Source organism: Nelumbo lutea, chromosome 1, assembly GCF_056320005.1.
Source record: "Nelumbo lutea isolate HS-2025 chromosome 1, American lotus-T2T, whole genome shotgun sequence".
Taxonomy (NCBI): Eukaryota; Viridiplantae; Streptophyta; class Magnoliopsida; order Proteales; family Nelumbonaceae; genus Nelumbo; species Nelumbo lutea.
This window is the reverse complement of record NC_142684.1, coordinates 86953723-86979853: the sequence shown is the minus strand read 5'-3', so window position 1 is coordinate 86979853 and position 26131 is coordinate 86953723. Positions and strand designations below refer to the sequence as shown.

Below are 26131 nucleotides of genomic sequence, written 5' to 3'. Positions count from 1 at the left end.
ATACATTTTTGATGGTGTAGAGTAGGGTGGTTAGTGAATGTGTTTCCTCCAGAAACTTGAAGCTTCCCTGATCTTGTTGGGCCAAAAGGATCAGGCAAATTGGGAACAGGAGGCAGTGGAAACTTCCCTCATTTGTGTAGATGTTGGCAGTTTTTCTCATTGACTGTTGTGTTGGCTTTGAACATTCTTAAGAGGTTCTGAAGTCATCCACTGATGAAGATGGATGGGGTTGGATCCCCATTTCTGGTTCAGCTGGAAGGCAGCCCTGATGAGTGGATGTTGTATTACAGAGGTGTTGGGAAAGAGGACAGGATTTCATGTCTAAGCCATATCAGCTGAAGATTATGTTTTTCTCTCATCTATATAAAACTTGAAACAGAAACTGATTCTTTGTTAATTTTCGTTTAACCAATTAGTTACTATGTTTACACAATTGGAGGTCTTGTTTATGAAGTGGCTATTTGTAATTGCACTATTTTTAGCTGCCTGTAACTTGTACACTGAGTCAAAAGCTGATGTGCATCTTGTTGATCTACATTGGCCATTGAGGTAGGTGGTCTGTCTTGTTTTAACTGTGTTGTTCTGTTTGTCTGATTAGGTAGTAATTCATGGTTGTTAATGGTAGCAATTCAATAACACCCTGAGTACATAAGCATATAATCATTTTTGCACTTACTACTATTGAAGCTGGTTTCACATGGAATGGAACATAGTGACCTTGTATACAATAATATAAATGACCAAAATATCCAATTTTTACACTTACAACAAATATTGTACACATGGAATGGAACATAGATACCCTGTATACAATAAGATAAATGATCAAAATATCCAATTTTTGCACTTATTACAACAAATACTGTATTAAGTGCATATCTAAAATTTGGTGACGGGTAAGGGGACTAGCATGTTGCCCACTCAAAATTTGAGGGAAAACAAAAACTATCATAACGAGTTTATTAATCATATTTGGTTGGAGTAAAAGAACTAGTTTAGTTTAGGTTGACACAGTAACAAGTTTCCTGTTGGATGAATTTCACTTTGAAGTAGATGTGGTTGAGACCAGTGAGAACTAATGGATCTTTGTGACAATGGCAAAACAAGAGTTGTGGTCAGAGCAGATCTTATTTTGATAAAAGGGGGTACAACCCTAGTTAAAATGGCCATTACCCAATGTTGGTCCCATCCATTACCAAAGTACTAATGTTTAAATGTATAAATATAGGTGCAAAGACCTAATCCTGAACAATGACAACCTGAAGCTGACCGAATGGTTAGAAGGAAAGTGTTATTTGTCAGAAAGGGGGGGGGTACCCATACTCTTCAGAGCACATGTGAGGTGGCCTCTTCTTCCTTAGCAACCCCTATTCCACCAACATATAAAGTAGGTTCTTCATCGGGTGCAGGCACTAGTCATAGCAGGTTTGGTGTTACAAGAGGAAGGGCTGTCAATCCTAGAAGGGGTGGTAGGGGGAGTGTGAACCATCCAAACTTAGAAGCTCCCCCATCTGCCAGATAGGTTTGTCAATACCTTGGTTGTTATTGCAGTATGTAGTTTGAATGAATCAGCATGGGTGGTATAGTGAAATTAAGCTATCTGACAAGCCTTTATTAATTTGTGTGCAGTCTTAACAACCCAGAAGGGGTGGTAGAGGAAGGTTGCACCATCCACGCACTAGCCCACTAGGCAACCCTGCTTGGTATGGATAAATGTATGATGACCAGTACCATATATTGTTAGATAGTCTTGTATGCCCTTAGCTTCAATCGGATTTGATGTACTTTTGTTATTTAGTGGAAATAAATTAAAGTGCATGTTTGATTCATGTTGTTTGGTGTAATTCTGTGTAAGACCCTAAAACTGGACACTTATAGAAACTTGTGTTAGTTTTAAATGTTCACAGCCATTGGATAAGTCTGGGGAGATTTATCCTGCCAAGGCTGATACTGATGTGCCACCAAGTGTTGGGATGGCTTGTTTCGGCCATCAGGGTAAGACCCAAGGCACATGTAGTATGGGATTGCTTGAACCCTTGAACCAGACCAGATTTCCAGTATTTCCCTAGACCTTGGAGACAAATGGGCAAAACTGGAAAGTTACACCTGACCCCTAGACTCGATTATGACACATCACTAGGTGTCGGATCGGACTGTTTTTGATGTGTCAATCAGTGAGATCCTTAGTGGGGGTCGAAACCTGGACATGTTGGGGCAGTTTGAGAATTCATCTGAGTGAGTGGTCATAGTGACAGGATCAGCCCCTTTGTCGGACAATGGTAATGATCGGGAGTGCACTATCTCTGATGGAAACCAAACTGCCGGCAATTGATTTCAATCGTTGGAATTTTGTTTTGCAAAAATAAGATATATATATATATATATATATATGTACAGTTTCAAAAGATTTACAAAAGGTTTTAATTCCCGGGATCCATGTGAGTAGAGAATGCGGCACTATTCCTTGTAGCCGAGAGAGAGGTCTTCTCTTGTCGGGCAGTGCTTGATCATTAAGGGCTGAGAGGTTAAGTGTAAGACCATTTAGGATAATACCTGATGGGCTAATCTTGCACCTGCCCACAGTCCCTGGGTTTTTATAAGATGGCTTGGCCCAGGGACCACTTAATGTAAGTGTTGGGCCCATAGGGTCCATGTGATGGGCTCAAGGGGGTCACTGAGTCTTTCAGTGAATTCGGCTGGGCCTTGTAATAAAGGCTGGGCCGAACCCATGTGGCTGGTGTGTAGATCAATGCTTGGGTCTCACGCCATACAAAGAAGCCCAACTGGGTAGCAGGTTGGAAACTGATTAAACACTGAACACTTAATGGGCCAAAAGCCCATTTCGAACTGGGCTGATATAATCACCAGTTCATGGGGCGAATCTGAGATTAATGTTAGTAAAAGGATTGGGCCTTTAACCTTATCCACTCTAAGAGACCAAATTCAAATTAGATTTGAATTTGGTAACCTCCTGATAAGATCAGGAGTTAACTAACTTAATCTGCAGATAGGATTAAGATTAACCTCTATCCAAATACTGATTTGGATTGGGATAACTCCCAAATATTGGGAGGTTTCTTAATCAAGAAGAAAGAGGAGAAAACCCTAGCAGAAATATTAGATTTTGAACTAGGGGTTTTGAGTAAGCAAGAAACACATCCTGCAATCTGAGATTTGATCTCTCACAGACTCCAGAGAGAAGAGACAGTTCTGCCCTCTTCGTCCCTGGACTTCTCCTTCAACCGCCGCCACTCTCTGTTGGAAGATAGGATCTTTGCAGCAACAGGAAGTCAAGAAAACAGTTCTTGACAACAGTCTTGCAAGAAAGACAAAAGGATTCGGTGTTCAAGATTTCTAGAGGGTTCTTGTGAAGAATCCAGTGTGTAGGACGCACCCTGCTGGTTTCGTTCCATCCACAACTATGTCATCTTCAGCAGGAGCGGATCTTGGTTTGTTCTTTGGGCGTGAACACCAACTTTGGGAGATATTATTTATCCGGATCAGATATAATCCTTCCTGTTTCTTTTTGGTTTAGATCTGATTTGTTTATGGTTCAAGTAGGATCCTTGAATAATGTATTCTAAATTTAGGGAATATGATTCCTAGTTGGAAGAAGGTAGGAAATTTTTTTTGAAATTCGCCCCCCATTCCGCAACCTTCTTGGCGTCCATTAGATGGATCCTATCATTCTTTCAGTGGTATTAGAGCCACGGGTTCGAATCTTGAACCAAAGAAAAATCAGATCTGACCCTGCGCAGATGAACAAAAAATGTTCTGCCAAGATCTGCGCAGATTGCTTTCTTTTTTTTTCAAGAAATGGTTTCTTGTTAAGGGCGTTTGATCTGAAATTAATTCTGTTAAATCCAAAAATTTATTTAGAATTGTTCTTATTTTATTTTTGATTTAATGGACTGTTCGAACTTGGAGATCGCAGTGCAGATTTGGCGCAGATAGTCTGCACACCCTTTTTTCTTCTTTTTATTATTATTCGGTCTGTAAATAATTTTTTTTTTAATTTTTCTAGACTGAATGTATAGGATTTGATCAAGAATGTAATTAATTAATAGAAATAGGATTTCTGTTTTTTATTTTTTTCTTGATTAAAGAAGAAGGAAGAAGATGGCGGCTCTAGAGATTTGCAGATGGAGAAATCGCATACTGCGATTTACTGTTTATGAAACTGTAACTTTTGTGATTAACCTCTGTTTTGCAGGTGGTACGAACAGTCCATTTTTGATTTGTGATTGTCTAAAATAAAAAAAAAATTATTAATTTCAGTTCTCTCATGAATTAATTCTTGGATTGAAAATCTGTTTTGGACCATTTCGGACTAGATTAGACCAAAACTGTTTGGACCGAATCCTAGATTCGAAAGGGGCTGTTTTTCAGTCCATATTTCTCACACTGGTTATTCCAAATTTGATGTTCAATTACAGGGATTAATTCGGCCCACCTGTAAAGCCCAATTTTAAAGGGTTAAAACTGCAAAAGCCCATTATTGTGAGAAAATCTGTATGGGCCGAACTGCTAACTGCTATTCAGCCCATACACCTAGTAAACATTAACTATTAATGCTTTAAGTTTTTTAAATGGGCTATTCGATGGGCTTTACAGCAGTTAATTGATTGAATCAATGCTTCCTTTACATGTGATGTTTGGATGTATGATGTGCTGCGACCATGGACCATGAGCACTTGACCCATGTTAATTCGTTAGTGGCTCTTGCGTACACCATGGCTGAATGCACATCATTGCCATGGTGTCCCTTAAGGTCATTGGATGACCTCTCTCTACTTGGTGGGCCCCACAACCCTGAAAAGGGATGCGTGCGGAACCCTTGGCCGATTGAGGCCCACCAGAAATTTAACTTTATGAAAATCAGTGGGAGCCACTTTGGTTTGACCTAAATTAGAACTAGGGCATAATTTTGTTCCCTCCAAGCAAATATGAGTGCGTGTGATAGGGAGATCCATTTGATGGACTTCTCCTCCTATCAGACTGTTGTAGATGGTTTAGATGCCTCATCCTCCATTACTTCTGTGATTGGCCAAAATGACACTTCTGGTGGCATGTCTTAAGAATGGATTTGACGACTCATGTCCTCTGTCATCTCCTCAGCCTTCTCTGCAATTAATCTGTCTGGTAAGTCACCGACCTATTGTCCTTCACCAAATCACCTCTAGTATATTGATTTAGGAGCCTCTAACCATATGACAAGGTCCACACTCGGTCAATATCCCAAACCCCATCTTCCCAATAAACACATTGTCACTGCTAATGATGAAAAATTAAATATACTTGAATGTAATGATTTGTATTTATCTACTTCTAAGACATCTCCATTTCATTTATCCAAAACATTATTTGTACCCAAGCTCACCACCAATTTGATTTCTGCTGGCCAACTTGTAGAGGAAGGTAACACTGTATCATTCACTTCTGATGGCTGTTTGATATAGGACCGACAAATTAGGGAGGTGAAGGGGAAGGGGCATAGGCTGGGATTACTATTTGCTTTGGAGTTTGAGAAGAATAAGGCTGCACCCGTTTCTACTTCTTGTTTGCTTTCTATTACTTTTGGTTTCGAGTCTTTTAATTGTAATAATGATTGGCAATTGTGGCATAAACACCTTGGCCATCTGTTTTCTATGAAACTTGATTAATTATTTGCTCCCAATAGTTTACCTGTTTCTGCTATTTCCTTTAAGAATGTTAATAAATATTGCATTATTTGTGATTTATGTAAGAGTCATATTTTACCTTTTCCTTCTCACTCTAAGCATGCTATAGTTATTTTTCATTTAATGCATAGTGATGTTTAGTCGTCTCATGTTGTTTCACGGTTGGGTTATAAGTACTTTGTAACCTTTATTGATGATTGCATCTGTTTCACTTGGCTTTATTTTCTTTGAAAGAAATATGAAGTTTACTCTGTATTTTAAGCACTTTCATGCTTATGTTAATACCTAATTTGATGCTCGGATATGTGTGCTACGATCAGATTCAGGGGGAGAGAATTTTGATGGGGATTTCCAAACTTACTTAAAACAACATGGAATTCAATCCAAAAAATCCTATCCAAGCACTCCACAACAAAATGGGGTAGCAGAAAGAAAGAATTGACATATTTTGAGTGTGGTTAGAACACTTCTACAAGATTCCCATGTACCCTCTTGGTTTTGGGTGGAGGTGGCCAGCACTGTTGTGTATTTCATAAATCGTCTTCCTTTGTTTGTTTTAAATAATTCTTCTCCTTTCCAATCTCTCTTCCATAAACCTCCAGATCTATCTATGCTCAGGGTTTTTAGTTGTGCTTGTTTTGTTCACCTTCCACCTCATGAATGCACAAAGTTAACTACACAAGCGGCTTCGGGCCGACGTATTCGAATCTCTTGTAATGTAGTTTTTCTTGAGAGTGTCTTTTTTTGAACATATTGTAAAATTTTTAGCTCCTTCCACTTGTCGCATAGTTTTGACTCTACAGGTACCTCAAGCATACCAATGCCACCTCCACAACAACTTTAGACCTACTTCAGGAAGCAACGGTCTTCAGTCTCAATGCCCCCCTTCACTCCACCACCAATTGCTGATCCAGTCACTCCAATTGCACCAATAAGTGCACCCGATCCTCCCCTTGAACCTACTTTATGTCATTTATCTATAATTTCTCGCCCACTTGACTGTTATGGTTTTTCACTGGACCATAGCTCCTCTGTTTTATCTATCACAGACATTCTTAGATCTTACCGGTAGGCTGTAGCAGAACCACATTGGAAAGATACCATGGATTTTGAGATCTAAGCCCTTCTTGAGAATGACACTTGGGACTTGGTCAAAGCTCCACCTAAAACATCTCTTATGGGAATCAGATGGGTCTAATCTATGAAACTGAAATCTGTAGCAAAAATGACCACCGTACGACTTTTGATGGCTATATCTATAGCCAAACAATGGACAGTCCATCGGATGGATGTAAAAAATGCATTCCTTCATGGGGAGTTGAAGGAGACAATCTATATGAAGCCCCCTCATGGATATTGTATAGACCCACAACTTGTTTATCATCTAAAGAAGTCACTCTATGGTTTGAAGCAAGCTCCTAGAGCTTGGTTTGAGAAGTTAGATCTATTATCATTGATGTAGGATTTATCTAGAGTTCTTTAGGTTATTCTTTATTCACTTTAAGGCAAAATAAGGGAGTGATGATCTTACTTCTTTATGTTGATGATATACTCATTATAGGGGATGATGTAGAAGGAATTGATGAGCTGCAATAGTTACTCAGTGAATCCTTTAAGATAAAGGACTTGGGGCCTCTAACATATTTCTTGGGGCTTGAAGTGAGCAAAAACTCTCGGGGCTATTTTGTTAACCAACAAAAGTAAGCATCTGCTTTGGTTAAACTGGCCAATCTTAGTGATTCGAAGATTGTGGACACCACACTAAAACTGAATTTGAAACTTAGCAAAGATGATGGTTCTCTCCTTGAAGATCCTACCCTTTATCGTCAACTAGTGGGCAATTTAATCTATCTCACCATGACTTGGCCAGATATACCATATATAGTTCAATTGGTGAGCCAGTTTGTGTCTTCTCCAAGACAACCTCATTTATTTGTAGTTCATCAGATCATTAGATATGTGTGCACCTAATCATATAAGACATTTTTCTCCTCTTCATCCCCCATTAACCTTATGGTTTATGTAGATGCTGATTGGGATGGATGCCTTGACACCCGATGGTCCACTACCGACTGGTGTGTATTCTTTGGCGACTCTCTTATCTCGTGGAAGTGCAAGAAACAACCTACTGTATCAAAATCTTCCATTGAAGCTGAATACAAAGCTATGTCTTCCGTGTGTAGTGAAATCATATGGTTCCAGTCTCTTCTATTTGACATACCTAATGAACCATCACCATTTGTTCCTCTCTATATTGACAATGTCATTGCAATCAAAATTGCCTCCAATCCTGTCTTCCATGAGCACACCAAACACATAGAAGTCGGTTGCCACTTCATTCGTGATCTCCTTCTTGAGGGTATTATATCTCTTCCTCATGTCTCCTTCAGGCTCCAATTGGCAGACCTGTTGAATAAAGCAATGACTTGGGCTCGACATCTATTTCTCATGGACAAACTGATGCTTATTCGTATGCATCGATTTGAGGGGGAGTGTAGAGATAGTGAGGAGATCTAGCTGCAGGACTATTTTGTACTTTACTTCTTTTTTTGTACATCTATTTTGTTTACTCTTTCTTTTGTAAACTAAGGGCAGATTTGCCCTTTTACTTTCTTTAATATAAATCTTTTTTAGGGTGTCGACAATCACTAAGTGACACACCTACCAATCTACTGTGTTCTCTTCTCTTCTCTCTCTCTCTCTCTCTCTCTCTCTCTCTCTCTCTTTTTGATTTGATTCCGACACTCGGAGGCATCAATAGATGTAGAAGGCATCTAATCCATTTGCTAAATATCTTGTCTTGAACTACCATCACTGGCCGTTGCATGGTTCGCCCAAGTTGAAGGTGGGCCATGTAAAACATAACAAAAATTGATAATGTGCCCTTGAATACCACAATGTGTATACCTCCTCGGACCATTACTACGTCCTATGCCATAAGCTCCCTTTGAATCTCGGCCTCCAATATGTCCACCACCACAACTATACATGGGTGCACCACCAGGGGCGGGGCCATGGCCCCCCTATGCCTTGAAAATCTCTACAATACCCATTTTAATTTTACCTATATTTTGGTCCCCTATCCATGTTTATTACATTTTGGCCCCCCTCAAAAGAAAATCCTAGCTCCGTCCTTGTTCACCATCATTGCTATGACCATACATGGGTCCACCACCACCACTGCGACTAGGCTGAACTCCCCGAGCTCCACCTCTAACTCTACGACCTCCCCCTTTTGTCGCTGCAATGGTAGAATATCAGAGATGTTAGAGTTCTCTATAGGTCCAACAAAAATCCTTCTGAGATAGGAAAACACCTCTTCTAGAGAGGGAAGAGCTGACCCACCTAGTATCTGTGCTCTCACCGGTTCATATTCAGGTTTCAGTTCTACTAAAAATCTGGTTACATTGTGTTTCTCTCTTTGTTGTTGCTGAATCTTAACATCAGAAGTGAGGGGACGGTACACATTCAACTCATTATGAAGATTCCTCATGCTAATGTAGTATTCCTCAAGAATTTGATTTCCCTGTTGCAGAATAAAGTACTCCTGATAAAGCTGATACACTCTAGTAGTATTGTCTTGTCCAGAGTACAACTTCTTGGCATGGTCCCAAATCTCGTAGGCTATATCTAAGAACATAAAATTCACCCTAATCTTGGGTTCCATACTATTCCATAATCAGGTCATAATTTGTGCATCTTCTTGTTCCCAATCACTATATTCTTGAGAATCAATGAGAGGTTTTTGTTTTCTTACATGCTTCACCTTCTTCTTAGCCCTAAGAAAGACCTCTACAGATTTCACCCAAGGCACATAATTCTCACCATTCAATTTGATAGAAGCTATTTGAACATTTAGGTAATTGGGGGGAACCACTCCCATATCTGATTTTTTTATTTTCACTCACTTGTATGTCACATGCCTAATTCACTTCTTACCACACTACACACTAGTAACAGTTCATTTCCTTTTTTCACTCACTAGTTTGCCACACCACCCAGCTTACTTTTCACACACTGCATTCTAGTGACAGGTTATTGCTGAAGGCACCTACTGTCGCAGTTTTCAGCAATAACAATCACTGGTATCCGCAAAACTACTTGAATACACACCACAAACATAGCAACTCACCAACCATTCGATTTACACTGAAACCCCCATACAGCCCACTTATTTGATCAACAAAAAACCAACCCATACTTGACTGTCCACTGCACCACCTGAAACAGCCCTCTTCGAATCATCGATTAGAGGGCTTCCTACATACCACCACAAACAACCACTAAACCACAAACCAGAGGCATGAAATCCTCCAAAAGGGAAGGGTGACCACTCTTTTGCAGCCCTTTTTCTTATCTCTAACAGATGATGAAGAAATTTGGAAAACCCTAGGCTGAATGGCGATGAAAAAGAATTCTGGGCAGATCTGAATTTGTCACAGTGGCTCGGATACTGTGATAAAACTTAGATCTGAACCAGAATTAGTTTGTTAATAATAGAGAAGAAAGAAGAGAGAAGAGGGCAGAAGAGAAGAGAAGAGAAGTAGGAGAAACGGCCAGTTCGAACTAGAGAGGAAAAATCACTCTCTCTAGTTGGCCAGATTTAAATTTATAGTTTTCTATAATAAACAGAATAACTGTTATGCCCCTACTTAAGTATGTGACACATCACTCAACTTAAACATTACGCCTCACACCAAAAATAAATGAAAACACCAAACTGCCCCTATACATTGACACTAACAGCGACAACCAAGCTACAGTTCACATTTCTTCCTATCCAGTTTTTCATGAGAGAACAAAACATATAGAAATTGATTGTTACTTTGTGAGAGAGAAGGTACTCAGTGGAGTGATAAGTACTGCATATGTTAACACAGGAAGTCAATGGGCAGACTTGTTCACTAAAGGGTTGAGTTGGGGAAGAGTGGACTACATATGTAACAAGGTAGTACTATATGACATATACTCACCAGCTTGAGGGGGAGTGTTAGTGTCGGCTGTACAGGGCAGTTCGGTCCTTTTATTTAGATTGGGAGTGAGGTGTAATGTTTGACTTGAATGATGTGTTCCATACTTAAGTAGGGGCATAACAGTAGTTGTGTTTTATGTTAGTAAACTATAAATATATCAACTTGGCCGACTAGAGAGAGATTTTTCTCTCTTGTTCAAACCAGTTTTTCCTTCCCCTCTCTTCTCTTCTCTTCCTCTTCCTATTCTCTCTCATTCAATCTCTTTCTACTGTTGTTCTTAATCTAATACTAGTGCAGATCTGAATTTTATCAGTCTCTCTATACTGTGGAGTTAGAGATGCAGTTTATCTTTAGTATTGTTAAGTTCGAACCTGAAGCTTCTCTCTTTTGATTTTTCATCCTCCAAAAGAAAGAGGTAAAGAAATAGTGGCAGCAGCAATGGGTGGCATCTCTCAGGTCAACCTAGAGACCAAGCCAGTGAAGGATACTATGGCTTTGGTTTCAGAGTTATGTGTTTACTTCTATACACTTGGATCAATGTATGGCACTGGAAGCAGTATCTCCATCAAGGTCCATGATGACTTGACTCCCAAACTCAACAGCTCATTGTTATGTCCCCCTCCTGGTGCTTCTATACACTTGGATCAATGTATGACACTGGAAGCAGTATCTTCATCAAGGTCCATGATGACTTGATTCCCAAACTCAACAGCTCATTTTTATGTCCCCTCTTGGTGCTTCTATACACTTGGATCAATGTATGGCACTGGAAGCAGTATCTCCATTAAGGTCCATGATGACTTGATTCCTGTTAAAATAATTTAGTTGTTGATGTTAGGGTCTGTTTGGCTAGTCAAAGTGTTTCTTTTATTTCGTTTTTTTTTCTGTTATGTCTGTTATTGTACTCAGGGGCACAAGGGTCTTTTCCCTTGTTATTTTTGCCGCCCTATATATATTAAAATAAAGGCTGGCGCCGCCAGTACTGTTACATTGCAAAACCCTTCTCTGTTCTCTTTTCTCTTCTTCTCTTCTCTTCTCTTCTCTTCCTCTTATTTCTGGCCGGCCATACTGTCAAGATGGTATCAAAGTGGGAATACTGATTAAAGATAGCAGATCGAACAACCTTTACTGAGAGAATAGATCGAACAGACATGCTGAGCCTGGGCGGAACAGAAATCTGAATATGGACTGAAAAAACAGCTCTACAACTGGTACAGTTCTCCCGTTTTCTCTTCTTTATCCTCCTTGGTCATGTACCGAGTGAAAACCATGTGAACCTGGGCGGCTGAATGCTGTCGAATCTGTATACCCCTGTTTCTCTTGGATCGTGTGATCCTGTTCATATGTCAAGACAACTGTAGTTCAAGGATGATCTGTATCTCAATGATTCGATTTGATTATAAGTGATAAGGATCTCTCCTGCCGATTAGTGGCTGTTAGACATTCTGGAATTTTGGTAGGTTGGGACTGTTAAAACTGTACAGGTCTGAAATCTGCCGAATACTACCTCTGTTTTGTCCTGGATTTGGTACTGTTTGTTTTCAACCTGGTTTTTAAACCCAAGTGTGTGGGTGTGGACTGAGTGGAGCATTGTTGTGTGGAGTAAGGAGGGGTCCTAAGTCCGGTGTTTGGGACTGATTATCTGTTTGACCATGTCGTTTGAGAATTCTGCTACTTCAGAGATTTCAGGGAGCCACAATGGAGTGAGTGGGGGAATGGATATGAGCTTTCCCATGGCTGTTATTCCCTTTGATGGTCTGAACTACCTTGAGTGGTCTAGGGGAATAAAACTCTACATCACTGCTAGGGGGAAAATAGGATACATCAATGGGAGAGTGAAGGAACCGAAGTCTGGAAGTGCTGAGTATGATAGGTGGAACTAAGAGAATAGTATGGTGATGTCTTGACTCTTGGTTTCAATGCTGCCACAAGTAATGGGTTGAAACTGCTTGTGAGATATGGGAACAAGCGAAGTCCACCTATTCAGAGCAGAGATACTATGCCAAGATATATCAACTGCAAGCTGAATCCTCTACTTGCAAGCAGGGGGAGAGGAGTCTCTTGATGTACTATTCTGATTTGACATCAATATGGAAAGAACTTGATCACTATCAGAATGTGAATTGGAAGTGTGATGAAGATGCAAAGGCCTATAAGTCACTTGTATCTAGCAACGAGTTTTTGCCTTCCTCCTAGGGTTGAATCCTTCGTATGAGTCCATCGGTGTGTAGATATTGGGTAGTAAAGACATGCCATCAGTTCAGGAGGTGTATGCCTTGGTGCAATCAGAAGAAAGCAGAAGAAGTGTGATGGATGGTGTAGAAGGGGAGTCAGTTGCCCTAGTTGTTTGGGGAAATTTAGATACAAATGTCGGAGGTGGTTTTAAAAAAGGTGACACTCAGAAAAAAATAGATGATAAGAGCCAACTTTGGTGCACTCACTGCCAGAAGACACGACACATGAAAGATACATGTTGGGATCTCCATGGAAAACCTAAATGGGCATAGGATTTGGGTAAGAAGTCAACACCTGATCAGGGCATGAAACCAGGCCAACAGAATAAAAAAAGGTATAACTTAGCTAATATGGCGTCGACAGAGACTAGTCCTTTGGTAACTCAGGAGAGGCATCCCAGTTCTGACCCTAAGGAAGATATTATCAACTTCTTTCGTGAACATTTGGAATTTTATGGTAGGACTCTCCACCAGATGGATTTTGGTTCTACTTCCTCTACCTTGTTTGTGTCTACATCAGGTAATGCCACAGCCTTCCATGTGTCATCTCATACTACTGATTCTCCTTGGATTATTGACTTCGGAGTTTCAAACCACATGACTGGTAAGTCAAATTTGTTTCAGACATATAACCTTCTCTCTGGGAGAGAGAAGGTAAGACTGGCTGATGGTTCTTTTTCTACCATAGCTGGCCGAGGTGCCATACCTCTCCCACTTGGCCTTACCCTTCCTAATGTACTGCATGTTCTGAAATCACCTATTAATTTGTTGTCCATTAGTAGTCTAACTCACTCCTTGAACTGCTCAGTCACTTTTTTTTTTCCGTCTTCATGTGTTTTAGGATTTGGCATCGGGGAAGATGATTGGTAGAGGAAGCATGGTGGATGGTCTCTACATGTTGGAGAATAATGCTGGTCTTGTGGCGACAAAGTCCATGAGTTTGTCAAGTGAAAGTCAAGCCTATTTATGGCATAGTCGTCTAGGTCATTTTTCTTTTGAGTTGTTAAAAGTTATGTTTCCAAAGTTGTTTGAGTCCTTGTCAATGAGTCAGTTACAGTGTCAAACTTGTCAATTGAGTAAGCATTGTAGATGTTCTTTACCTTTGTGAAATAAAAGATCGGAATTTCCATTTCATATTGTTTATTCTAATGTTTGGGGCCCTGTTACTCTACCTATTGAGGCTGGCTATAAATACTTCATTACCTTGATTGATGATTATTTTAGATACACTTGGGTTTACCCTATGTGATCTCGAGATGAAGTGCCACAAATTGTAAAAGATTTTCAACACATGGTGTTCACTCAGTTCCAAACGAAAATCCATATCTTCTAGTTGGACAATGCGAATGAATATTTCCGTAGTGATCTCACGGAGTTTTCTACTTCGAGTGGGTCACTTCAGCGAAGTTCTTGTGCCAGGACACCCCAACAAAATGGTGTGGCTGAACGGAAGAACTGCCACCTTCTCGAAGTCGGTCGTGGCTTATTGATTCATATGAATGTGCCAAAACGGTTTTGGATGGATGCAGTCTTGTGTGCTACGTATATCATCAATCGCATGCCCTCTGGCTACTAGAGTATAAGGCCCCACATCAGCTTTTGTTCCCTACAACCCTGTTGTCCACCATTCTGATGCGTGTTTTTGGGTGTCGTTGCTTTGTCCATAACCTGTCCCCTACTCGTGGTAAGCTTGATCCTCAGGCTATTTCGTGTATTTTCTTAGTTACCCTTTATCTCAAAAGGGGTATCGCTGCTATGATCCCATTGCTCGCAAGTACTATGTTTCCATTGATGTCTCATTCTTTGAGAATCAACATTTTTTCTCGGTTTCTCCTCAGGGGGAGAGTAGGGTTGAGGAGAAACAAGCGATGACTCAAATTCAACTACCTCCTTTACCCGATCTTCCTCCATTCTGGGTTTTTCATTGTCGCCATACGAGCCAACAGAGTTCAAGAGCCGTGGAACCTAACATTATGCAACCAACATCATCGGATTCACCCGAGGAAGATCTGTCTCATCAGCCAGGTACACTTGCTCTTATTGATATGTCTGCTCCTCTAAATGTTGATTCACCTGTCACAAATGATCTTAATATTCCTATTGCTAAGAGAGAGGGTATTAGGTCTTGTACCACTAATCATCTTATCTCTAATTTTGTGTCCTATGAGCATGTTTTGCCTTCATACCGTGCCTTCCTCTCTTCTGTGAACAATGTCCCTGTTCCTAAGACTGTAGCAGAAGCTTTGTCTAAACCTGAATGGACAGATGCAATGCAGGAAGAAATTGATGCTTTACACAAAAATGGCACTTGGGAATTAGTAGACCTTCTTGAAGGGAAGGAACCAATGGGGTGCAAGTGGGTGTTCACAGTGAAACACAAGGTTGATGGAACTGTTGAAAGGTACAAGGCTAAACTGGTAGCAAGAGGCTTTACATAGGTATATGGAGTGGACCATGTAGAGACTTTTGCTCCAGTAGCTAAGATGAACTCTATCAGGATTCTTCTTTCTTTGGCAGCAAATCTTGACTGGGAACTTCACCAATTGGACATAAAAAATGCTTTCTTGAATGGTGACTTGGAAGAGGAAGTGTACATGACCCAACCCCTAGGGTTCTGTGCCAAAGACAGTGAACAAAAGGTGTGCAGGTTAAAAAAATCTCTCTATGGGTTGAAACAATCACCTCGGGCTTGGTTCAGTAAGTTCCATTTAGCAGTTCAACAGATGGGTTCAAACAATGACAGTCAGATCATACTCTATTTGTGAAAAGAGGTGAAGGTAAAATTGCAACTCTCATTGTGTATGTGGATGACATAGTGATCACAGGAGATTGGGAGGCTGAAATCCGGAGACTAAAAAAATTCTTAGCCACTCAATTTGAGGTGAAGGATCTAGGCCCCTTATGTTACTTCCTTGGAATTGAAGTTGCTCGCTCTCACAAGGGCATCTTTATTTCCCAACGGAAATATGTACTAGATCTACTAGAAGATGCAGTCAAGTTGGGGGAAAGCCATTTGATTCTCCAATTGAACCTAATCATCATCTGGGAGACAGTCAGGGAGAATTTTTGAAAGATGTAAAGAAGTTCCAGAGACTCGTGGGGAGACTTTTGTATTTGTCTATGACTAGGCCTGATATTGCCTATGCAGTGGGTGTCCTTAGTCAATTCATGCACAGCCCTAGGACAACTCACTTTGAGGCTGCAAAGAGGATCTTGAGATATCTCAAGAAGTTTCCTAGAGCTAGTTTGTTGTTCCAGAAACACAATCACTTAAAGGTGGAAGTATATACTGATGCAGATTGGGCAGGAGTAGTCAATGACTGAAAGTCTACTAGTGGGTATTGTGCCTTTGTAGGAGGAAACCTGGTCACATGGAGAAGTAAAAAACAAGGCTAGATCCAGTGCTGAAGCAGAGTATAGAGCGATGGCTCATGGGGTTGCGGAAATCATGTGGATAAGAAATTTGTTAGGTGAACTGGGTTTCGCAGTGAGCAATCCTATGTCACTCTACTGTGACAATAAAGCTGCCATCAATATTGCTGCTAATCCAGTCCTGCATGATAGGACGAAACACATTGAAGTGGACAGGCATTTTATTAGAGAGAAACTTGAAAGTGGAGAAGTGTGTACACCATATGTCAGCTCAGAAGAACAACTTGTAGATATCTTTACCAAAGGTCTTCATCATGCGCGGCACAAAGATTTATGTGACAAGTTGGGCATGATTGACATATACTCCAACTTGAGGGGGAGTGTTAAAATAATTTAGTTGTTGATGTTAGGGTCTGTTTGGCTAGTCAAAGTGTTTCTTTTATTTCGTTTTTTTCTTTCTGTTATGTCTGTTATTGTACTCAGGGGCACAAGGGTCTTTTCCCTTGTTATTTCTGCCACCCTATATATATTAAAATAAAGGCTGGCGCCGCCAGTACTGTTCCATTGCAAAACCCTTCTCTCTTCTCTCTTCTCTTCTCCTCTTCTCTTCTCTTCTCTTCTCTTCCTCTTATTTCTGGCCGGCCATACTGTCAAGAATTCCCAAACTCAACAGCTCATTGTTATGTTCCCCTCCTGGTGCTTCTATACACTTGGATCAATGTATGGCACTGGAAGCAGTATCTCCATCAAGGTCCATGATGACTTGATTCCCAAACTCAACAGATCATTGTTACGCCCCCCTCCTGGTGCTTCTAACTTTCCTCCCTCACCATTGCTTTTGTTTTAAGATCATTTTTTATTTTATTTATTTTCTAATATCATTTGATTTTTGTTTTCTTGTTCTGTACGAGTAGGTGCCCTGAAGGAAAGAATGATTCCTGAGGACATGTTCTTTCTTCAGGTGGGTCTATTCTTTCTGCCTCTTCTAAGTTATATTCCTACAAATTGCCAAGTTGTGTCAACTGTGATCCCCTTTCATGAAGGTTTGTGCTACCCTCGGCTTTTCTTATTTATTTATTTATTTGTTCTGTGTTTGATTGACTCTGAACTGTTACAATGAGAGGATTATCTTGAATGCTAATCTAGTGAAGAATTTCAGGTTATGGTAGTTTACTTTCTAGCATTGTTGTCTATTAGAGCAAATGAGATGCCATTTCATCATTTCAAAATGATAGTAGGAGCTTGTAATATGACACTGAAGCTTTGTTTTATTAGACAGCTTGGCAAACATAAGTTAGAGAATGGGGATTTACCATTGAATGCAGGGTTTTGGATTGGTGATGAGATTTATGATGATTTTATGTCCTCGTCTGTAGATGTGGTTTTAACTGAATGGTTGTAAATCACTTAGCCAGACATTTTGGAATGGTTGATATATACAGTGGAATTGCCCAAGCTCTGGTTGCAAATTTCAATTACTTTTACTCTTTTAGATTGAATTGATGACATCCAAATCTTAGATCAGTGAAGTATCTACAAGATCCACATTACCAAAGATGCAAAATAAGTTTCTTTTTCATAGGGTGGCAAAAATATTTCTGATTCTAATGATTCCATCTGAAATCCTATGATGTGGTTGGTCAAGCTGGAGAGATAAGTTGAATTCCATCCAAGATAGAGAAATCAAATTACTGTTTCACTGAAGATTTAAAATATGCAAGAAAGGGATTTCAGAATGACTACCTTGTAGGTTTGTACCTTCTGTAAGGATTTCAATTCCACACTAATTGTTTAATGTTCTTTACATTCTGCTCAATTATGGAATTTGCCCCTCATCCAACAAACACAAATAGCAAAGTGATATTATGGGAGAATAATTCCTTCTCCACCATTCAACTCCTCCAATCTGATGGCAGCCCTCGATTTTCTTGTCTTCCAGCTGTTATCATTAAAATTGCAGATCTTCTTTGCAAACAAGAAGTTTTTTTAATCAGCTTGCAACAAGAATATTTCATTGCTAATTTCCTTCAGATGATACTGTGATGGTCATCGGATCTTTTTCCTACTGCAGGCTTATGACAGCACGATACTGGGAGCTATTATTCACAGCCATGGGATAGAGTCTTGCCTTGTAACAATGATCAATCCCTTCTCAAAGGAGTTCCAAGCAATTGTCTACAGTTGGCTAATTGTCATTTTTGAGTGAAAAGTTCAATCTTTTTTTTATTTGTCATGTATTCTTAATTCAATGTGTGCCTTCCCCTTTTCTGTCCTTTGTTTTCTGTTTCTGCCTTTCTGTTTCAACCTGACTTGAGTACTTACTGGGTCTCATGAGTTCAATACCATTTATGTCTGGAAAATGAATGTATATTCTGTATGATATCATTTACATTCTTTATTTTGAAGCACTCCTCTCGCCTTTTTATTTGGATCTCTATCTATTTTTTCAGATATAAAGTTTCAGGTGTTCTATTTACTAATTACTCATCCAGTTGATTTTTCAGATCACTCACATATAGATCATAAAAGGAATTCAAGGACATGGTTATCCATCCTGGCAAGATTATTTCCAACTGAGCCTCCTTGAACCCCTTATACTAGTTGCTACTCCAGTCTATGATATCTATTTTGGCAAGGATGCGTTTTCACAAATGACTGATTGCACCATCTTGCAGCATTTCTGCAGAATTGGGAATGAAAAACACTTGGTATTGCAGACTTCAAAACCAAGATGAAAATGTTGAATCAGACCTGTCAACTGGAGAAACTGTTTGCATTATCTAGCCTAGCCATGGTTCAATTGTACAAACAACAGTTTTAACTTTGCAATTATTTCCAATAATGGGATTGGTTCAATATGGGGTTGGACTGCTGGTTGAATTGGCTTGTACTGAGTTGGTGTTTCTTCCAGGTTTGGTTAGAATTTGGTTCTATATAAGTAATTCATCTTTAAATTGCTTAAAAATAAGTTATACAATTTACTAAAAACAGTAAAGCTAATATGCTTGGAAGTTGTGCTTTGTTGATTATATGATATTGGGTTTTGAGGTAGTATGTGATGTAACTTCCATGTATTTTAGATGCCAATATCAGCAATGAATGCTCCGTGTTAATCACTACTCGCACTATAGCTCTTAATTTAGGCGGTTAAGTAGTTGTATTAGCATTTATTATATTATGCTTCTTAGCCAAGGGCCATAACAGATAGCTAGGACCAACATTGGGTAATGTCCTTATAATATGCTCAGTGGCCATAACATTAAAAATACATGTATACTAGTTTTATGCATATTCCAGTAGTTTCCATACGGCATGTTAGTTTTTTTTTTGGTTTACTTCATAGTGAAAATACTATCCTCAAATTCTCTTTCCTTTTAATCTCTAGGTATTGTTTAGGGGTTTGCCATTTTTGTTAGCTTTGACTTGTTGATATTTGCCTACTAATCCATGTTTCAGGTTTGGAAGTTATAATTTCCATTCAACCAGAAAATAGACCTCTGAATCATGAGTTCAAAACGATCAGGTCCTTTTTGGAAATTTGAGACAAATATGATCTTCTGTAATGTTATTAACAGTGGAAATTTGGCTTGAGAAGTATGTAAATAAACAAACAACCCTGGATAAGCTGTTAAAATCTTTGGATCATAACCAAGTTTCTAGTTTGTATGACCATTTTTTTCACCATGGTATCCAAGGGGGGAAAGAGAATGTATACGATGATGCCCCCGTAAAGATGCAGTACAGATCAATATGAAGGGAGTTCAGCACCATCGACATTCTGAATGTTCTGCAGCAAAAGGAGCAGATGATGTTAGTTATAGTCATTCAAGACGGACAATAATGATTCACCATCCAAGAAACCTCCCCTTAGCCAAAATTCTCCTGCTAGGATTATTGCGACTGTCTGATCCATCAACTGTAGTTATATATATTTATGTATGCACTGTCATGTATTAGCCGATGTTGCAGTTGCTTTTGTTTTGAAAAACAAAATCACATACTGGTGAGTACACCTTAATTTGATCCAGACAACTCCTAGAGATCCAACAGGTTGTGAGATTTTCTTGGGTAATTTTTCTCTTTCTTTTTTTTTTTCAAAGAAAACAACCTTTCATTACTTGAGCACATAATTAAAAGATGTTCCTTCCAGGTTTCATAAATATTTTCTCATCCAAACCAGAGGTGTTTGCATGAAAAAAAAATGACAGGTTGGGAGATTTGAGAAGAAAAAGTGCTTTTACTCTCTACCAAGGAGGTAATATAGTCCTGAATAATGATGTTGACTCTGATGATGGTGAATTGATGGAGGGGATGTCTAACCATTGTTCATGAAAACTGCCCATTTAATGATCGTCAACCGTTCAATGCCGTACACGAAGTCACAAACCATACCCACACAAAACAAAATAAAAGAGGACCCCCCCACGTTTTCTGGTCTTGCTATTTTGGTCTCTCTTTTGGCTCTTACCCTTTCTTTCTTCGTCACAGCAAGAGTGCAAGACCCATTCCCCACCTTACTTTCTCGTGTCTCCATTCATTAGGAGTTTTTTTTCTAAGTCTTTTTTGAGTAAAAAAGAATACTACAACTCAAAAGAAAAAAAAAAAGGTGTCCATGAGTTCCTAAATTCCAAGCTGAAATAAGAAAACTACTATTGAACTACCCCTTTTCCCTTAAGGAGTTATGAGCTTACAAGGATCATGAATTTGTTTTTTCCATAGTTCTTAACATCTTTACCAGGTATTGATCTTCAAAACTAGGATAATCCAATAACTGTTGTATTTACTCTGAGTTCTGAAAGAGATCTAATGCAAGCAAAAAGTAAACCGAAAGTAGACAAAAAAAACTAAACATAAGTAGATTTTACTGTATTCAACATAGCTTGCAGTTGGATTACCTCTGCTCAATTGTCACCCACACCTTGATCTATCTGGGCCAGACTGTGATATCTCTACCTTGCCGTCCATGGCATTCTATGGGATGCCCAAGACAAACTGGTCATGAGAGTTGGCCAGCAAAATGAGCAAGACTGGTCTACCACCTACAACTGTAAGCAGCAGTGGGTAAGATCACGACCCAGGCAGCAGAAACCCATCATTTGGTGGATCCCACCCATGATCTCTGATGTAAAGAAATGGACCCACGAAAAACCCTTATATAGCCACACCGTCTACATATACAGGTGTACTTTTCAGAGACCTTTCACAGCAGAGTGAAAAAAAAATCAGATTGCTATGACGATCCGATCAAGTTGCACTTTGACATGATATCAAATGGTGATTCTCTCAGCCCCATGTGGTTGAGAGAATTGATACTGTTAGACATTTGATAGGGTCTACCGACATGGGTATCCCCCGACATTCTGGCTACACACTCTAGACAGTGCAAATGTGAGTTCTGCAAATTCCCTATCATCCTAGTTTGGCTTGGTCTTCCCATTTCTTGGCTACTTTTCTGCCATGAACACAAAATGGTCAAGATTCCTTGCTCATGCATCCAATTGTCTTAGCAGCTGGCAAGTTCTTGTCATTTGTCAATGGCACACCAGAATACCATCTCTTTACAGATCTCCACTCCTTGTAATAGAAGTCTTTTTCTATACTCCATAGTTGTATTCCACTTGATAAAATAGTGCAACTTAGGTTGGACTAAATTCACATTCACTGCACATAGAATGATAAAATAAGTTCATTTTCTAGTTTCTTCTCTCCTCACCAACTAGTGTGACAAGGGACCCCATAAAATAACATTTTCCTCTTTTGCTCTCTTACCAAGGGCCAATTTGAAAACAAAGACTGCAAATGAAGAGTCTTCATTTACGGTACCATTGGATCAATAGGAAAATTTGATAAAAATCATTCACCATTTTTTTAAGATTAGAAAAGGAAGAAAGCAAACACAGATTCTTCTCGTGTTGATGGGTCTCATTGACAAACATGCAAAAAGGAAAATTAGAAGAATAGATTATAAAAAGAAGATAAGATAAGAAATTACAGAAAAAAAAGAAGAAAAAGAAGAAAAAGAAGGGGAAGGATAAGTTTGAGATCAAATTGTACAATTGATACAAGATCTCAATTTTTCTCTGCAGAAAAATCATGACCCATTGATGTTCTCCTCATCAGTTACGATATGCGCTTACAAAAACTACATCTTTTCAAGAAGAGGAACCTGAAACTCTGGGGGATGTCACCGGAAAGAGCGGCAAAAGCCGGGGCTCGGAGTCTCTTGGAGTCGTAATAGGCGAGGGATGCAAATAGAACCCCTTTTCCGCAATCGCTTTCTCTTCTGCTAAGGAATTACTGATAGAATTGTCGGCACAAGGAGTAGGAGACCTGTTAAACGGGTCTGGGATCAACGGTGTAACCGGGCTGAGAACAAGGGAAGGAAAATCGAGCAGACTAGGTGACAAGATCTCTGGCTTCCGCGGCGAAAACCCAGAATTCTGGATCAACCCAGGCATCAAAGGACTGATCTTCAGATTCTTGAGACTGTTCCTCCTCTCGTAAAGCTTAAATCCTTGTTTCTTCGGACCGGTCTTCATGGGCGGTATGGGGCTTTTGGATGGTGGGTCGACGGTGGCCTTGGACGCTTGTTTGGCCGTCTCTGATGATCCGGTGAGAATCTGGACTACTTGTTTGAAGGAAGAGGTGTCTGCTTGGATGAAGGTTGTTGGGTACGCATTGCTTTCAGATCTGCATATGGTTTTTGGCGTTAAGGGGAGCTGAACTCCATTGCTATTGCTGCTGCTACTGGTGCTACTGTTGCTACTGTTGCTGTTTGGGGAGGTTAGGACAGAAGGCTTCTCTCTATCTTGACGTCTTGTAGAATTTTCCATGATGGTTTTTTTTTTTTTCCCCTCTCTCAGCTTTCTTAGCTCTTCCTTCTTACAGAGTTTTCTAGTTGGACAGACCACAGATATAAAAGAAGCAGGGTTTGGGTTGGTTTGGGCAGAGAAGAAGAAACAAGAAAGGAGGGGGGGAGAGAGGGGGAGTCCGAGGAGAGATGTGTGAGTGAAGAACAAGGTTGGATGAGAGAGAGAGAGAGGTGATGACACTACTTTATTTTGTTTTCTTTCTCTCTCTTCCTTCTTCCTTCTTCCTCTTTTCATCTCTTTTCTTTCTCCTTTTTTAATGTTTTGGTGATTGATTGAAAATGGGTTTTTATGGTTTTTGATTGGGTATGTGGGAAAATGTCCAACGGTTTAAGCAAAATATGATAAGACGCCATTGGTTGTGTTGGAATTTCATGGGTGGGGCTGCATGTGTGCAAGTCGTCAAAAACTTCAATATTTCCATTGACTTCAGAGCCCTGACGCTGACTCTGCTGTTGGGGACTTGGGGGGTGCACCCCTAGCATTAAAAACCCACATCGGTGGAACAATTCACCATTTGTTTAGACTTTGGACCGGATTAGATAAGATGATCCCTAGATGCTACCGTCTTTGGTTAATTACATTGTTGCCCCTTGATCCCTTTAAATATTAGTGTGGTTCTGCTTCTGCCCTACGTGATTGTAGAGGTGTTGATGGACCGGTTTTGGGTTGGATTCATTCAAAACAAAATCAATTTGGATGGATTGAACGGACCAATAAGACATTGAATCGGATTACTCTAGATTTAAGAGTTCAATGTATTTATTGGATTGGATCTGATCCCATTTGTAATGGATTTATTTTGGATTGGAACCAACCTAAGTTAAAACCAATTTAAACAGATTGGATGGTTCAGACATTGAATTGGATTGGTCCAAAATAGTCTAGAGTATTTAGTGGATTGGATTGGATCTGATCCATTTGTAATGGGCTTATTTCGAATTGGGCCAGGTTTGGATTGGAACCAATTTGAACAGATTGGATGGTCCAAACATTAAATAGGATTGATCTAAAATGGTCTAGAGTATTCAACGGATTTGATTGGACCTGGTCCAGTCCAATTGACACCCCTACATGAGTACTCTCACCTAAGATGCAGGTCTTAGACACTCCCCTTTTCGAGGGTGGGTTAAGGTTCTTCATGGATAGTTGTCAATGGTGAAGGACTGAATAGATACAGAGATGGATGGCTGATACTTGGGAACACCAAACCTGCATACAAAGAGAAAAAGAAACAGCTACACAATATAGGATCCGAGACACTATCTCTCAAACAAAATGCAAGAGGGAATTGTCAAATCTGGATGGGGCCGAAAATTGGAGGTTGCTTGACCTTCCAAGTTATCTTAATTTGCACACTTTGCTATCTTTTTGATAGCCATATATATAGGTCTTTCCCCAATGTTCCCTTTCTTGTTTTGAGGAGGGAACTCAACCAACTTGAACGTTTGGAGGGAAGACCAAGTTAAGGCCTCTCCAGATTGAGACAAATGTCTCATATTGACCAAGGATCTAACCACATGATCATCTAGTCTAGACTGGGTCAAATGGATATCCATTGACCCAATAAGAACTAGAACTTGGATCCAGAATAATCCAACAATATTGGTATCTCCATGCATAAAAACATTTTCAAATAAACAATCAAATAAATTTATTTTTATAGAAAATAAATAAATAGGTAATAATTTAAAATGATTGTGTGTGAGAGTGTTGCATAGAGATAACCATAAAATAATAATCTTCCATCAACATGTGGCTTGTCACATGGCCATTGGATATTCCAACATGTTGAGGATCAAACGAGGGCCTATGGCCACTCTACCATCATCTCCCACTTGGCCAGTTAGGCCCGAGATGAACAAGTGCCAACCAACCCCATTGCTTTAACGTGCCTTACATAATCAATAACTGCAATGGGTCAGCAATCATATCTTTTGTAGGCACATATTCTACCAGGATTTTATTCCGTTGGTAAATATCATATAAATACCGGTAATGGAGATCTATGTGTTTTTTTTTAGGACCGATCTCACATTTTTTAATTGTCTTAATAGAAGCTTGGTTGTCATTGAAAATCTTCACAGCTCCTATTGGTACAACAAGAATTCAGAGTTCTTCCAAGAATTTCCTAATCCAAACTGTTTCAGATGCTGCAGAGTTACAAGAGATAAGCCCAACTTTGATGATGAATTTAGCTACACAACTTTGCTTCTTGCTTGTCCATGAGACAACACCCCCTCCTAAGAGGAATAAGTATGCAGTTGTGGATTTTCTATCATCTGGGTCATCTGCAAAATCAACATCACAATAACCCAGTAACTCTAAATCATTTGCGTGATAGGATAATTTGAAGTATTTTGTCAATTGCAAATATCTAAATATTCTTTTAACACTTTTCCAATGTGTTTCACTTGGGTTACTTTGGTATCTACTAACAAGGACTACAACATATGAGATATCTAGTCTTGTGCAAAGCATGACATACATCAAACTACGAATAGCTTGAGCATAGGGTTTATACTTCATTTTCTCTATTTCATCATCATTAGTAGGAGCCATATCCCTACTTAATTTGGTTCCTTTACAAATTGGAATTTTAACTCCATTACAGTCTTTCATATTAAATTTCCTTAGGATTTTTTTCCAAGTAATGCTCTTGTGAAAGAGTTAAGGTTTTAGTGTTCTTTTCTTTTTCTATTTTAATTCCAAGTACATAACTAGCATCACTCATGTCTTTTATTTCAAAGTTGGTTTTTAACCAATCTTTAGTTTTATTAATCATAGAGACATCATTTCCAGCAATAAGAATATCATCTACATATAATGAAAGAACAACAAAACTGCTCTCACTATTCAAAGAGTAAACACAATGATAAAATGGATTAGGTATAAATCCAAGTTTAGAGATTGCTTCAAAGAAGGTGTGGTACCACATCCTAGAAGACTGTTTTAAACCATACAAAGATTTCTTTAATTTATACACTTTATTTTTTTGTCCC

At 39.4% G+C, this 26131-nt stretch overlaps 1 protein-coding gene and 1 pseudogene across 15 annotated transcripts in view; one reads left to right on the top strand and one right to left on the bottom strand.

Annotated features, from left to right (window-relative positions):
* The window catches only part of LOC148875914 (uncharacterized), a 34574-nt gene extending 15456 nt beyond the window's left edge, over positions 1–19118 (top strand). For 11 of the 14 annotated variants that reach the window (XR_016104381.1, XR_016104373.1, XR_016104383.1 and 8 more), the window contains one exon: positions 18332–18740. Coding sequence is in view for 3 of the 14 variants with exons in the window: in XM_088961557.1 (XP_088817683.1) it covers positions 18332–18466 (135 nt within the window). In the remaining 11 variants the exon portion in view is untranslated. Of the gene's footprint in view, positions 1–17174; positions 17222–18331 lie in introns of all 14 variants that reach the window. The other 3 variants (XM_088961564.1, XM_088961572.1, XR_016104377.1) reach the window with 2 other exon arrangements.
* Positions 19119–22199: 3081 nt separating this feature from the next.
* On the bottom strand, positions 22200–23426 carry LOC148875913 (VQ motif-containing protein 4 pseudogene; annotated as a pseudogene). The gene has a single exon (XR_016105733.1). The product of XR_016105733.1 is annotated as a VQ motif-containing protein 4 pseudogene (transcript).
* Between the last annotated feature and the right edge of the window lie 2705 nt (positions 23427–26131).